General features: G+C 48.1%; 1 protein-coding gene across 2 annotated transcripts in view; it reads left to right on the top strand.

Moving 5' to 3' along the window:
- The window catches only part of ADAR (adenosine deaminase RNA specific), a 68,223-nt gene that overhangs the window by 40,520 nt on the left and 13,822 nt on the right, over nt 1–13,881 (top strand). For both annotated transcript variants that reach the window (XM_033924773.1, XM_033924771.1), the window contains exon 7: nt 4,651–4,804. In XM_033924773.1, the coding sequence (XP_033780664.1) occupies nt 4,651–4,804 (154 nt within the window). The remainder of the gene's footprint in view (nt 1–4,650; nt 4,805–13,881) is intronic.

Raw genomic sequence — 13,881 nt, 5'->3', positions numbered from 1 at the left:
CATCTACCTGTTGTGAACCGCCTTGAACTCCCTGGGTATGGCGGTATACAAAATAAAATATTATTATTATTATTATTATTACTGTGGTGGCTCCAAAGAAGCTTGGTTCTTTATACAGAATTGTTTCTTCTCCTGGGTTTGATAGACCACAGCTTCAGCATCAGTCATTAGTGGTAGAATCAACCCTTAAGATATCTATCAAGATTTATGCTTTGACACCTCCAGGATGTGAGGGCAGGACTGTGGCCAAATTTGGTTGTAGACTATCAAAATACCATGCTGGCTAACAGGATACTCAATTACAATTTTTTGTTTTTCCTGTTATTTAAAACAGTTGATCAATCAGCTCCTAATTTTGACCAGTATATTCCTTGCACACTATGAGCAGATTATATCTACTCTGAAAGAAACTGGACAATATATAGCAAGGTCAGCCTATGATGCATTTGAGATGTCTTCCAGAGCATCGGCGATGCCAGTTGTTATAAAATGCCTGGCTTGGCTAAGAGTCTCTAATATGGACATTAATCTTCAAGATCGATTAGCCAATATGCCATGTTTAGGAGATGAGCTGTTAGAGATTCTGTTGAAGCAGCTACACAAAAGTTAGCATTGCATGAAACCAGTTGGAATTCTTTGGTTAAACCAAAGGCTAAACCTTCCACTTCAAGGCAGTTGACCAAGTCTTCTTATTCAAATCAGAGGCGTTATACTGCTAAACAACCTGTTTCTAGACAGCCTCCTCCTCAGAAGAAAAGACAACAACACTCAAAAGTCTCAATCAGCAGCCCCTCAAAAACCTGCTCAGTCTTTTTGACACGCTTCTCGAGAGCATAGCCGCTGTTCCTCTCTCACAGTCTCTTCCTCAACCAATCAGAGGTCGTCTGCAAACTTATTATCAATGTTGGATTCTGATAATGACCGATTCCTGGGTTCTCAAAGTAATCAAGAACGGTTACTCTCTCCATTTTCTCTCTTTCAACCATCAGAAGAAGTCACTTCTTTGGGGAAATAGAGGCCTTGCTTCATCTAAATGCCATGGAGGAGGTCACTCCCTCTCAGAAAAATCAGGGATTCTACTCCAGGTATTTTCTTGTCCCAAAGAAGATGAGAGGTCTGCACCCCATCCTCGACCTCCGACATCTCAACAGGTTTCTAGTAAAATAAAAATTTCAAATGTTATCTCTAGGAACTCTATATCCCCTGTTAGATCACAATGATTGGCTATGCTCTCTAGATCTCAAAGAGGCTTATACCCACATAGCAATTCATCCAGTTCACAGAAAATGTCTGCGATTTCAAATTGCCCACCAACACTTTCAATACAAGGTCCTGTCCTTTGGCTTGGCCTCCTCTCCAAGGATCTTCAGCAAGTGCCTTGTCGTTGTAGCAGCATTTCTAAGAAGTCAAGGGTTTCAAGTTTTTCCTTATCCCGAAGATTGACTGATAAAATACGTTTCTTCCCAAGATGTGCACTTGGCAACTCAGTCAACAATCCTTTTTTTCCAACATTTGGTGTTTGACGTCAACTTCCCCCAATTCGCAACTTTAACCTCTCAAACTCTTCAGTTTATAGGAGCCCTGCTTGAAACCATACAACTCAGGGCATTTCTACCATAGCAAAGACAAGACAACCGCATACAGCTTTGCAGTCAATTTTCTCATCTTCTAACCATCTTAGCCAAACACATGATGACTTTTGGATCACATAGCCTTTATCGTCCATGTTACTCCCTTCGCGAGACTTCATCTCAGAACAGCTCAGTGGTCTCTAGTGTCTCTATGGTCTCAGGCTCTTGATCCTTTTTCCCAGAAGATTACTGTCACACCATCACTGCGTCAGTCTCTTCAGTGGTGGATGAATTCTTCCAATCTTTCCAGAGGGCTCTTATTTCAAATATCACTGCATCAGAAAGTTCTGACCACGGATTCCTCCATGTATGTGTGGGGTGCTCATCTGGACCATCTCCGAACACAGGGCCACTGGTCTTCATATCAATCTCCTGGAACTCAGAGCAGTCTGCAATGCTCGAAAATGTTTCAACACAGTATATCCACTCACATGCTCTTTCTTCGCACAGACAATCAAGTCGCAATGTATTACATAAACAAGGAGGCACAAGTTTTCTAACTATCAAGAGGCTAAGAAGATTTGGAACTGGGTGATTCCTTGGAACATCTTTTTGAAAGCGGTCTATGTTCAGGGAGAGCAAAACACTCTTGCCGACAAACTCGGCAGATATCTGGCCACACGAGTGGGCACTTCACTCCAAGGTTTTATATCAGATTTTCTCCCTTTGGGGAATGCCTCAGATAGACCTGTTTGCGTCTCCCATCAATCACAAACTGCCTCAATTCTGTTCCAGACAATACTCTGCTCATCAGCTGGAGGCAGATGCTTTTCTCCTGGATTGGACTGACAAATGTCTCTGTGCATTCCCTCAAATTCCACTCATTCTCAAGACACTGGTCAAACTCGAGCAAGAGTCAGCCATCATGATTCTAATAGTTCCTCTGTGGCCCAGGCAACCATGGTTTTCCCTCCTGCTTCAACTCTTGATAAAAGATCCAATAACTGCAGATCTTCCCATCTCATTTCACTCAGAGTCAAGGGTCGCATTTACATCCCAATCTACATTCGTTACACCTGATATCTTGGTACCTTTCGGCATGACCTCAACAGTCAATGATCTTAATGATCCTGTCGGCCATTTTAGAAGCATCCGGAAAATCTTCCACTCAGCAATGATACCAGCAGAAGTGGACACGGTTTTCAGCGTGGTGTGCTCTTCATCATGATTCTATATCCTCCTCCATTTCTTCAGTGTTGGAATCTCTTCTATATTTATCCAACTCGGATCTTAAAACCACTTCAGTTAGAGTTCATCTTAGTGCTATCAGTGCGTTCCATAATCAGATCAACAACAAATCTCTGGCTTCGCATCCTCTTGTTTCTAGATTTATGAAAGATCTTTTAAACATCAAACCACTTCCGGTGGCTTGGGATCTTAATGTTGTTCACTCTAGACCAATGAAGTCTCAATTTGAACCAATGCCATTGGCTCATCTTAAATTCCTCACTTGGGAAGTTGCCTTTTTAATCTCTATCACTTCTGCATGTTGAGTGAGTGAACTTCAAGCCTTGCGTCAGACCCACCTTTATACAGTTTTTCACCATGATAAGGTGGTTCTCCACATTCATCCAAAATGCCTACCAAAAGTGGTTTCGGAGTTTCATCTCAATCAGTCTATTATGTTACTAGTTTTCTTTCCAAAACCTCATTCACACCCTAGTGAGACAGCTCTTCATACATTGGATTGCAAACGAGCCTTGGCTTATTATTTACAAAGGACTCAATCTCACAGAACATCTCTTCTTCTGTTCATCTCCTATGACCCAAACAGACTGGGCAAGCCTATAACCAAGAGAACTATTACCACATGGCTGGCAGCTTGTATTTCTTTTTGCTATGCTCAGGCTAGGCTGCAGCTTAGGGGGCCATGTCACGGCACATAAAGTCTGAGTTATGTCAGCTTCATTTGCATTTTTTCGTTCCATTCCCATTGATGAAATCTTCAAAGCAGCTACTTAGTCCTCAGTGCATACCTTCACCTCTCGCTACTGTCTGGAATCTTTTTCCAGACGTGATGCTCACTTCGGCCAAGCAGTTTTACAAAATTTATTTTCTTAATTGACCAACTCTCCCTCCTTCCCATTTCAGTAAGCTAGGGAGTACCATATGTGAGAATATGCTGCCTGCTTGTCCTAGAATAAAGCACAGATACTTACTATAACAGGTGTTATCCAGGGTAGCAGGCAGATATTCTCATATTCCACCCACCTCCCCTGGATGGCTTCTTAGCTTGCTTATAGAACTGAGGAATCTTGCGCCTCGGTGGGCGGGAAGGCACTCGTGCATGCAAGGTGTGGGTAGACACAAAGTTTTTCAAACTTAAAGTGACAGTTCACTTATCAGACTGTCCGTACCGGGCTCTGTGGATGACATCGCCCATATGTGCAAATATCTGCCTGCTGTCCCCGGATAACACCTGTTGCTGTAAGTAACTGTGCTTTCTTTGAGGCCAGAAGTGTAAAATGGAGTACTGCTTTCTGGCGTGCCATCCTTCAAATGTGGTTGAAACCTTTCTGGAAGTCTCCATAGCTTTTACAGAATCTATATCCTTTAACTCCGAAAGCTTGCTGTAATTTCGTGTACACATTTTAATAGAGGGAGCAAAATTAGTGGTTGTACTTTTGAAAACTGAATACATATATGCTCCTTACTTCCCCAACATAAATCCACAGGAAAGTCTGTCTAATACAGATAATTGTAGAGATACTATGGAAGCCAGAAGTGTGTGTGTGCTGCACCTTTTTGAAGAGGAGCGTTTTTCAGTTGCCGTATATACTGAAATAGAAACTGAGGTGCCCCTTTTCCTCCCAAAAAGGAGGAAAAAAGGTTGACTTGGAACATAACCCAGTGAGATAATCTCGTATAACCCAGTATGACATTTCTTCCTTCTACTTTACTCTTTTTCAACTAGTTTTATCAGGTTAGTAATAAATTCTGTCAGCTTCTCCAGCTAGATCATTTTTAGCATAAAGTAAATGCTTTCCCCATCTAGTTAATTGATTTTTCTTCTTATCAGATTTGTCTTTCAAGCTAAGGTTGGAGGACGTTGGTTCCCAGCTGTTAGCGCACATAACAAAAAACAAGCAAAACAAGAAGCAGCAGATGCAGCACTTCGAATACTGATTGGAGAAGCAGAGAAAGCAGCCCGTACTGGAGAAAGCATCACTGAGGTGAGAAGAGCTTTTGTTGCAAGAATGTGATGTTGCCCTCATTCCAAACCCCATCCTAAAGGGAAAATATAGAACATAAGCATTGTCATATTGGGACAGACTGAAAGTCCATTAAGCCCAGAATCCTGTTTTCAACCGTGGCCAATCAAGGTCAGAAGTACCTGGCAAGGTCCCAATAGAATAAAACATAATTTTTGCCACTTATGCCAAGTATAAGCAGTGGATTTCTCCAAGTTCATCTTAATGGCTTACGGATGTTTTCTTTTAGAAACTTGTCCAAACCCTAAACCCTACTGTGCTAACTGCTTTTACTACATTCTTTGGCAATGAATTCCAGAGATTAATTTCAAGTTGAGTGAAAAAGTATTTTCTCTAATTTATTTGAAATTTACTACTTAAAATGTCCTATATTTATTTATACATTAATTTTCCTTGCTGTTTTCCCAGAGGAGCTCAGAACGGTTTACTTGAATTTTATTCAAGTACCCAAGCATTTTCCCTGTCTGTCCCAGAAGGCTCACAAACTATCTAATGTACCTGGGGCAGTAGGGGGATTAAATGGCTTACCCAGGGTCACAAGGAGCAGCGTGGGTTTGAACCCACAACCTCAGGCTGCTGAGGCTATAGTTTTAACCACAGCAAAATCTGTAGACACCCAGGATGGTGTGAATAACATGAAGAAAAACCTGGTGAAGCATGAAGAATGGTCTGAAATTTGGCAGCTAAAATTTAATGCTAAGAAATGCAAGGTCATGCATTTGGACTGCAAAAACCAGAGGGAATGGTACAATTTAAGGGGTGAAGAACTTAAGTGCACTACAGAAGAGCGGGACTTGGGTGTGATTGGCCACCTTAAGATCATGTGGTCAAACAAACCAGGAGAAAGATCTCCACAATCCAAGTAGACACGAACAAACCACGGTGGAGATACGTAATAATGTTGGTGTGCAGTTTATTCATGAAATATATTCTAGGTGACAGCAAAAGCTAAAAGGATGCTAAGGTTCTGGTCCCAAAACTACCTCACACACATACTCTGTTGTCTCTGGTACCGATGCATCGGGGAGGCATCTCATCTCATTAGAAAGAAAAGAACACACATGTAGTTGTATGGCCAAAGAAATGTCCCATTTATTCAGAGCACTGACACATATTTATAGCATTTCACATGGGTCAGTTTTTTCAGCATATGACTGTAGGAAAGACCATATTTGGTAACAGGATACATAAAAGCAACTAGAAAGAGGTAGCAAACATAAGGGGGGGAATAATGGGAAGTTTCCATTATAGCATATAATACTGTTGTCTAAGGTCTAGCAATGTTTCTTTTTTAACAAATGTTTCTTATCAAAACAAGTCAACTACAGAACAAAATGGGGACACAGAGCTCAGAACACAAAAAGAAAAGACCTTGTGGTTTCTTGGCAAAATGATAACTGTTTCAGCAGTTCCTTTTACACAAGCAGGAATAGAAAAACTTACAAATAATATATGTGCCCCTTCAGATGCTAGGCTGCATAGGGAAAGGTATGGCCAGTAGGAAAAAGAAGGTATTGATGCCCCTGTATAAGACTCTGGTGGTGAGACCTCATTTAGAATACAACAATGAAACCAATGGCGCAATGCGCGGCGGCCTCAAAGAAAGCAAACAGAATGTTGGATATTATCAAGAAGGGTATTACAACAAGAACGAAGGAAGTCATCCTGCCGCTGTATCAGGCAATGGTGCGCCCACACCTGGAGTACTGTGTCCAATATTGGTCACCGTACCTTAAGAAGGATATGGCGATACTTGAGAGGGTCCAGAGGAGAGCGACACGAATGATTAAGGATATGGAGAACCTTTCATACGCTGAAAGGTCAGAGAAACTGGGGCTTTTCCCCCTGGAAAAGCGGAGACTCAGAGGTGACATGATAGAGACTTACAAGATTATGAAAGGCATAGAGAGGGTGGAGAGGGACAGGTTCTTCAGCATACTAGGAACTACAAAAATAAGAGGGCACTCAGAGAAATTGAAAGGGGACAGGTTTAGAACCAATGCTAGAAAGTTCTTCACTCAGAGGGTGGTGGATACCTGGAATGCGCTTCCGGAAGATGTAATAGGACAGACTACATTAAGGGGTTTCAAAGAGGGACTAGATAAATTCCTGAAGGATAAGGGGATTGAAGGCTACAAATAAAGGAGGACACAGGAGCAAAAAAGGGCATAGATAAAAGGGAAAAAGGGGTTTTTCAGGATATAAGGGAGTAGGAATCAACGGGTTAGACAAAAGATCACTCTACAGGTCATGGACCTGATGGGCCGCCGCAGGAGCGGACCGCTGGACTCCATGGACCCTTGGTCTGACCCAGCGGAGGCAAATTCTTATGTTCTTAATATTGTGTACAATTCTGGAGGCCATACCTTCAAAAAATATAGAAAGGATGGAGTTAGTCCAGAGGACGACTACTAAAATGGTGCATGGTCTTAATCATAAGGCGAATGGGGACAGACTTAAAGATCTCAATCTGTATATTTTGGGAAAAAGGCTGGAGAGGGGAGATATGATGAGACATTTAAATACCTACATGATGTAAATGCGCATGAGTCGAGTCTCTTTAATTTGAAAGGAAGCGTTGGAATGAGGGCATAGGATGAAGTTAAGAGGTGAGGAGTAATCTGAGGAAATACTTTTTTACAGAAAGGGTGGTAGATGCGTGGAATAGTCTCTGGTGGAGGTGGTGGAGACAGAGACTGTGTCTGATTTCAAGAAAGCCTGGGATAGGCAAGTGGGATCTCTTAGTGAGAGGAAGAGATAATGGTTACTGCGGATGGGCAAACTCATGGGCCATTTGGCCTTTCTTTGGCACTCTCCAGACCAGTAGAGGTTAATCTTTACGAGTGGGTGTATATCCAGTCATGACCAGCAGGTGGAGCATGTTTCTATAAGCATAAAGACTACACAAATGTTGGGTATGGCAGTGGAAGGGAGGTACAGAGATAGAAGATGGATGGTGAGCACAGAGAAAGAAGAAAATGTCAAATGGGCAGGAGACCCTGGTGAACAAGTTATCAGAAGACAAACATAAACCAGAGCCTGGGACCAATATGATTTGAATAATAAATGACCAGACAACAAAAGATAGAAAAATAGCTTTATTTTCTATTTTGTGATTACGATGTCTGATTTGAAATGTGTATCCTGCCAGAGCTGGCGTTAGACAGTGAGCTTGAGCTAGGACCCTATAGAGAAAGGAAAATTATTTTTAGTTTATTTTGTTTACACCATAGTGCCGGCATGAGGTTGGATAAGGCAAAAAGGGGGTGGGATGGATGAAGAGACTACAAAATAAACTTGCCAGGATGTTTGGGAAAAAACACCCGATTAGGTGGAAAAAGCAAATCGGACTTCTTTAGCACTCTCCAGACTAGTAGAGGTTAATCTTTACAAATGGGGTATATATCCAATCATGACCAGCAGGTGGAAACTGAAAAACAAAACTGTGGGACAGTATATACTATACTCCCTTCTCTATTTCCCTCAGTCTTCTTTCAGTCTCCAGCAGGTGTTGATGTGATCTGTACCCATCTCCCTTGGTAGGGCTGTTGGAATTTGTTTAGGGGGTTTATAGTCCATGTTTTTTGGCCGGACAGAGCTTGGGCGGGCCCTGTTTGGGGGTCCGTCCGACCTCGGGGGTGTCAAACCCGGCGGGTCTCGAGCGGGGTCCCTCCCCCAACTTCCTCCACCTCCCCACATTTTTTTAGAGGAGCCTCAGCAGTAAGCCTTGCCCCCTAAATCAAGCAAGGCATATTGCTTCGAGAGCCTGTGGAGTCTGTTCTGTAAAAAAAAAAAAAATCCTGAGGTAGTGGTGGTCTGGAGGGTTGTTTCCCTTTAAGAAAACTGTATTTTACTGTATTTTTTCATCTAACCGGCACTTTGTTATAGCTAGGTCGCGTATGGAGCAATGAGCACTTCTAAAGGGAAAAAGTGCTCATTGTGCTCCAGGCGCGAGGCACTCGCGGCCGGCCTGTGCAAGCGGTGTTCAGGCCGGTGCGGTGGAGGAGCTCCGTCGGCAGCGGCTGCAGGCGCCCAGAGCTCCCCGCCGATGATGCCTCGCGAGTCGGCTGGGAGCAGTGGGGAAGCCCGGTCTTCCCCAACCGCCCACGGAGGGATTCCCCGAGCCGCCGACGGTCGGGTTGTTGGGGATTCCCTCTCAGCTGATATTTTGACAGCTGATGCCGACTTGCCTGTTTTAGCGGCTGGGGCTGTTCAGGCTTCTCAGCCGCTACAGGCTATGGAGGGAGCATTTTTGGCGGGAAAGTCGCCATCTTCTCAGTCTGGCCCCTCCATTTTGTCTTCCACCTCCTTCCCCCTGTATTGGAAAAACAGGGGCAGGTTTCTGCCGGGTCCCCTGCTGTGGCAGGGAGTCCCTTGGGACCCTCGGGGGGTTTTTCTCCTGATTTCTTTTTTTCCTTGTGCAGAGCCTATTTTCAGGCGGCTGGGGGTCCCGGATGCGCTCAGGGGGTGTCGGGGAGTGGGGTTTCCTCCGCGCTCCCTGCGGCTTTGCCTCTCTCGTCTGTTGTGGCGTCCCCTCCTCCTCCTCCCTTGTCCAAGCGTCTGCGGGTGTCGTGGGACGAGGATTTATGGTCGGAGGAGCGTGTCGGTCTGGATGAGGACCTGGACCTTTCAGAGGATTTCCAGGACCCTCTCGAGGGGACGGCCGCTGGCGGCGGGTTGTCGGGTTTCCCGTCCTCCGGCGAAGAGGCGTCCGTGGTGCGCCTTTTTCAGAGAGATGAGCTGCCAGACCTGATTCAACAGGTTTCTTCGGTGTTGCGTTTTGAGGATGCGCCGCTGGAGACTCCGCGTGTGGGGGACCCTCTGTTACGGGGGATCCGTTCCGTTTCCCGCTCTTTTCCTATGCATCAGGATATTCGGGATATTATACTGGTACAGTGGAAAATGCCAGAGGCGCCGTTTCGTTTGGCGCGCAGCATGGCTCGTTTGTATCCCATCCCAGAAGGGGATTGGGCTACTTTAGCATCGCCAGTTGTTGATGCGGTGGTCTCGGCGATTTCTAAGCGGCATACCGTGCCTGTTGAGGGCGATTCTGCCTTGCGGGACTCTGAGGAGCGCAAGTTGGAGAACATCATTAAGCAAAATTTTCAGGTCTCTGCCTTTGGGGTCCAGGCGGCTATTTGTGGGGGGCTGGTCGCTCGCGCCGTGTTTCGGTGGGCTGAGCGTGTCCTGGATCGGGAGTCTGATGACTGGTCTCTGGTGGATCAGGAGGTAGCGAAGATGGCTGCCTCATTCCTCTCCGATGCTCTTTATGACTTGGTGCGGATCTCGGCTAAGTCTATGGCCTTTGGCGTGGCCGCGCGGCGTATTTTGTGGCTGCGCACTTGGGCAGCGGATGCTGCGTCCAAAGCTAAGCTTACTAAATTTCCCTTTCGGGGGTCTTTTTTGTTTGGGGAGGAATTGGATAAGTTGATTCAGACTCTGATGGACTCGAAGGTGCCCCGTCTGCCTGAGGACCGTGCCCGCCCTGCGTCTCGGGGTGGCGCTGCCCGGGGGCGTTTGTGGGAGTTTCGCAAGTATCGCCCTGGGCGTGGGGCTGCTTCTTTCCAGGCTCCGGGGTTTTCCCGGGGTCGGTTCTTCCAGCGCACGCAGCCCTTTCGGGGGGCCCGTCGGGGGGCAGGGAATCCCTCCGCCGGTTCCCCCGCTTCCCCTCCTGCACAATGACTCCTTGCCGGCGCCCCCTTTGGTTCCAGTGGGGCCCTGGCTGCGCGACTTTTTCCCCAAATGGGCCGAGATCACATCCGATCAGTGGGTCCTGGAGGTGGTGCGGGACGGTTATGCCCTGGAGTTCGCCCGCTCTCTGCCGGACCTTTTCCTCGCCTCTCCATGTCAGACTCCTTGGAAGACGCAGGCTTTTCGTCAGACCCTTCAGCGCTTGCTAGATCTCAAGGCAGTGGTTTCGGTGCCCCCTCCGGAGTGGGGCACCGGTAGGTACTCCATTTACTTTGTGGTGCCCAAGAAGGAGGGGACCTTTCGGCCCATCCTGGATTTGAAAGGGGTCAACAGGGCTCTCAAGATTCCCTCTTTCCGCATGGAAACTCTGCGGTCGGTCATTCTGGCGGTTCAGCCGGGGGAGTTTCTCACTTCTCTCGATCTGACGTAGGCCTACTTGCATGTTCCCATTCGGGCCTCTCATCAGCGCTTTCTTCGCTTTGCGATCTTGGGTCGGCACTATCAGTTCTGTGCGCTTCCCTTTGGGCTGGCCACGGCTCCCCGGACGTTCACCAAGGTGATGGTGGTCATCGCGTCAGCCTTGCGGTCGGAGGGCATCCTGGTACACCCCTACCTGGACGACTGGTTGATTCGGGCAAAGTCGTTGCAGGAGAGCTCCCGGGTTACGGCTCGGGTGGTGGAGTTTCTCCGGTCGCTGGGCTGGGTGGTCAACCTTTCCAAGAGCCGGTTGGTCCCGGCTCAGCGTCTGGAGTACCTTGGGGTTCTGTTCGACACCTCCTTGGGGAAGGTCTTCCTTCCAGAGGCCCGGATGAGCAAATTGCAATCTCAGATTCTCATGCTTTTGGCGTCCCGGTGTCCTCGGGCGCGAGATTTCCTCCAAGTCTTGGGGTCGATGGCGGCATCCCTAGACGTGGTGAGGTGGGCGCGGGCCCACATGCGTCCTCTCCAGTATGCTCTGCTCCGGAGGTGGGCTCCCCAGAGGCACGGGATGGATGTTCCGGTTCCCCTGCGAGGCATGGCGCGCTGCAGTCTGCGTTGGTGGCTCCGGACCCCTCACCTGGTTCAGGGGGTGGGTCTGGATCTTCCGCAGTGGACGGTGCTCCTTACGGATGCGAGTCTCCTCGGTTGGGGGGCTCAGTGTTTGGGCCACTCAGCTCAGGGCACCTGGTCCACGGAGGAGGCCTCCTGGTCGATCAACGTGTTGGAGACCAGAGCGGTCCGTCTGGCGCTGTTAGCTTTCCACTCCCTTTTGTTGGGCAAGTCGGTCAGAGTCCTGTCGGACAATGCCACGGCGGTGGCTTATGTCAATCGTCAGGGGGGCACCAAGAGCACTCAGTTGGCGCAGGAGGCGGCTCGGCTCATGGTTTGGGCAGAGTCTCATCTTCTGGACCTTTCGGCCTCTCACATAGCCGGGGTAGAAAATGTTCAGGCGGACTTCCTCAGTCGTCACTTCCTGGATCCAGGAGAGTGGTGTCTCGGCGCCGTGGCGTTTCAGTTGATAGTGCAGGCTTGGGGGCAGCCCCTGATGGACCTGATGGCCACGAGTGGCAACGCCAAAGTGCCCCGCTTCTTCAGTCGTCGCAGGTACGGTCTGGCCGAGGGTCTGGATGCTCTGGTCCAACCGTGGCCAACGGAGGGGCTGTTGTATGTGTTCCCTCCTTGGCCATTAGTGGGCAGAGTACTTCTTCGCATTGTTCACCATCCGGGTCTGGTGGTTCTGGTAGCTCCGGATTGGCTTCGACGTCCGTGGTATGCGGATCTAGTGAGGCATCTGGTGGCGGATCCTCTCCCTCTCCCTCTCTTGGAAGATCTTCTGACGCAGGGTCCCATTCCCATGTTCGACCCGTCTCCCTTCTGTCTTATGGCTTGGCTCTTGAAAGGGGTCGCCTTAGTAAGAAGGGATATTCAGATAAGGTGATCTCTACGCTCTTGGGGTCCCGGAGGCTTTCTACCTCTCGGGCTTATGTGCGGGTTTGGCGTCTCTTTGAGGGATGGTGCTGGGCGCGGGGAGTGGTCTCTTTTCGCGCTTCCCTGCCTAACATTCTAGAGTTCTTGCAGGATGGCCTGGATAGAGGCCTGGCTTGGTCTTCTCTCCGGGTTCAACTTGCGGCCCTGTCGGGCTTTTCGAGAATTGGTGACAGGTCAGCGTTTGTCGGCCATTCCGGATGTGATTCGCTTTTTGTGGGCGGCCAAGTTGCTCAGGCCTCCCCTACGGCCCTCTGTTCCCTCTTGGGATCTCAATCTGGTTCTCTCTGTGTTGGTGCGCCCGCCTTTCGAGCCGTTGGATGGCTGTTCGTTGAAGGACCTTACTCTGAAGGCGGTCTTTTTGGTGGCCATTACTTCTGCTAGGCGAGTTTCTGAGCTTCAGGCTTTCTCTTGTAGGGCTCCCTTCTTGGAATTTTCGAGGGAGCGGGTTGTCTTGCGGCCTGTTCCTTCCTTTCTGCCGAAAGTAGTTTCTCCTTTTCATGTCAATCAATCGGTGGTCCTCCCGGTCTTGGGTGGTCGGGAGGGCTCTTCTGAGCAACGGCAGCTGCGCAAGTTGGATGTCGGTTGGGTCCTCCGCTCTTATGTGCAGCGGACCCAGGAATTCCGGAAATCCGATCATCTCTTTGTCCTTCTGGCGGGTCCTCGTCGGGGGGCTGGCGCTTCTAAGGCTACTATTGCGCGCTGGATCAAGGAGACGATTGCTTCCGCTTATCTTCTGAGACAGAAGCCTGTTCCGGAGTTTCTCAAGGCTCATTCCACTCGGGGTCAGGCAGCTTCTTGGGCTGAGTCGTCGCTCGTGCCTCCAGTGGATATTTGTAAGGCTGCAGTTTGGTCCTCCTTGCATTCCTTTGTTAGACATTATCGGGTAGATGTTCAGGCGCGTCGGGACGCGGTGTTCGGTGAGCGTGTTCTGGTATCGGCCCTTCGGGGGTCCCCCCCGTGAGAGGGACTGCTTTGGTACGTCCCATTTGTAAAGATTAACCTCTACTGGTCTGGAGAGTGCTAAAGAAGGAGAAATTAGGTTCTTACCTGCTAATTTACTTTTTTTTAGCTTCTCCAGACCAGTAGAGGTCCCCACCCTGTCTGTCTGTTGTTGTTGTTGTTGGGGCTGTTTCGCGGGCAGTTTTTGTTTTTTGCTGCAGGTTCTAGTATTTTTCTAGGGCCGGGGAGAATTGAAGAACAGCGGCTGTGGCTCGGCTGGCTTAGCTGGCGAGCTGTGGGGACATTTTCCTTCGGGTATTTCTCCTCTGCATTTTCCAACAGCACTTGGGTATGTTAATTGTTACTCCTGTTCAGAGTATTGTTTTCTTTCTGTTTTCCAGTTCTTGGTTCTGCTTGGCTATTCGGCAGACTGAGGGAAA

This window comes from Geotrypetes seraphini, chromosome 16 (genome assembly GCF_902459505.1).
Source record: "Geotrypetes seraphini chromosome 16, aGeoSer1.1, whole genome shotgun sequence".
Classification (NCBI taxonomy): domain Eukaryota; kingdom Metazoa; phylum Chordata; class Amphibia; order Gymnophiona; family Dermophiidae; genus Geotrypetes; species Geotrypetes seraphini.
The sequence above is the reverse complement of the archived record's forward strand: the minus strand, read 5'-3'. Positions and strand labels throughout refer to the sequence as shown.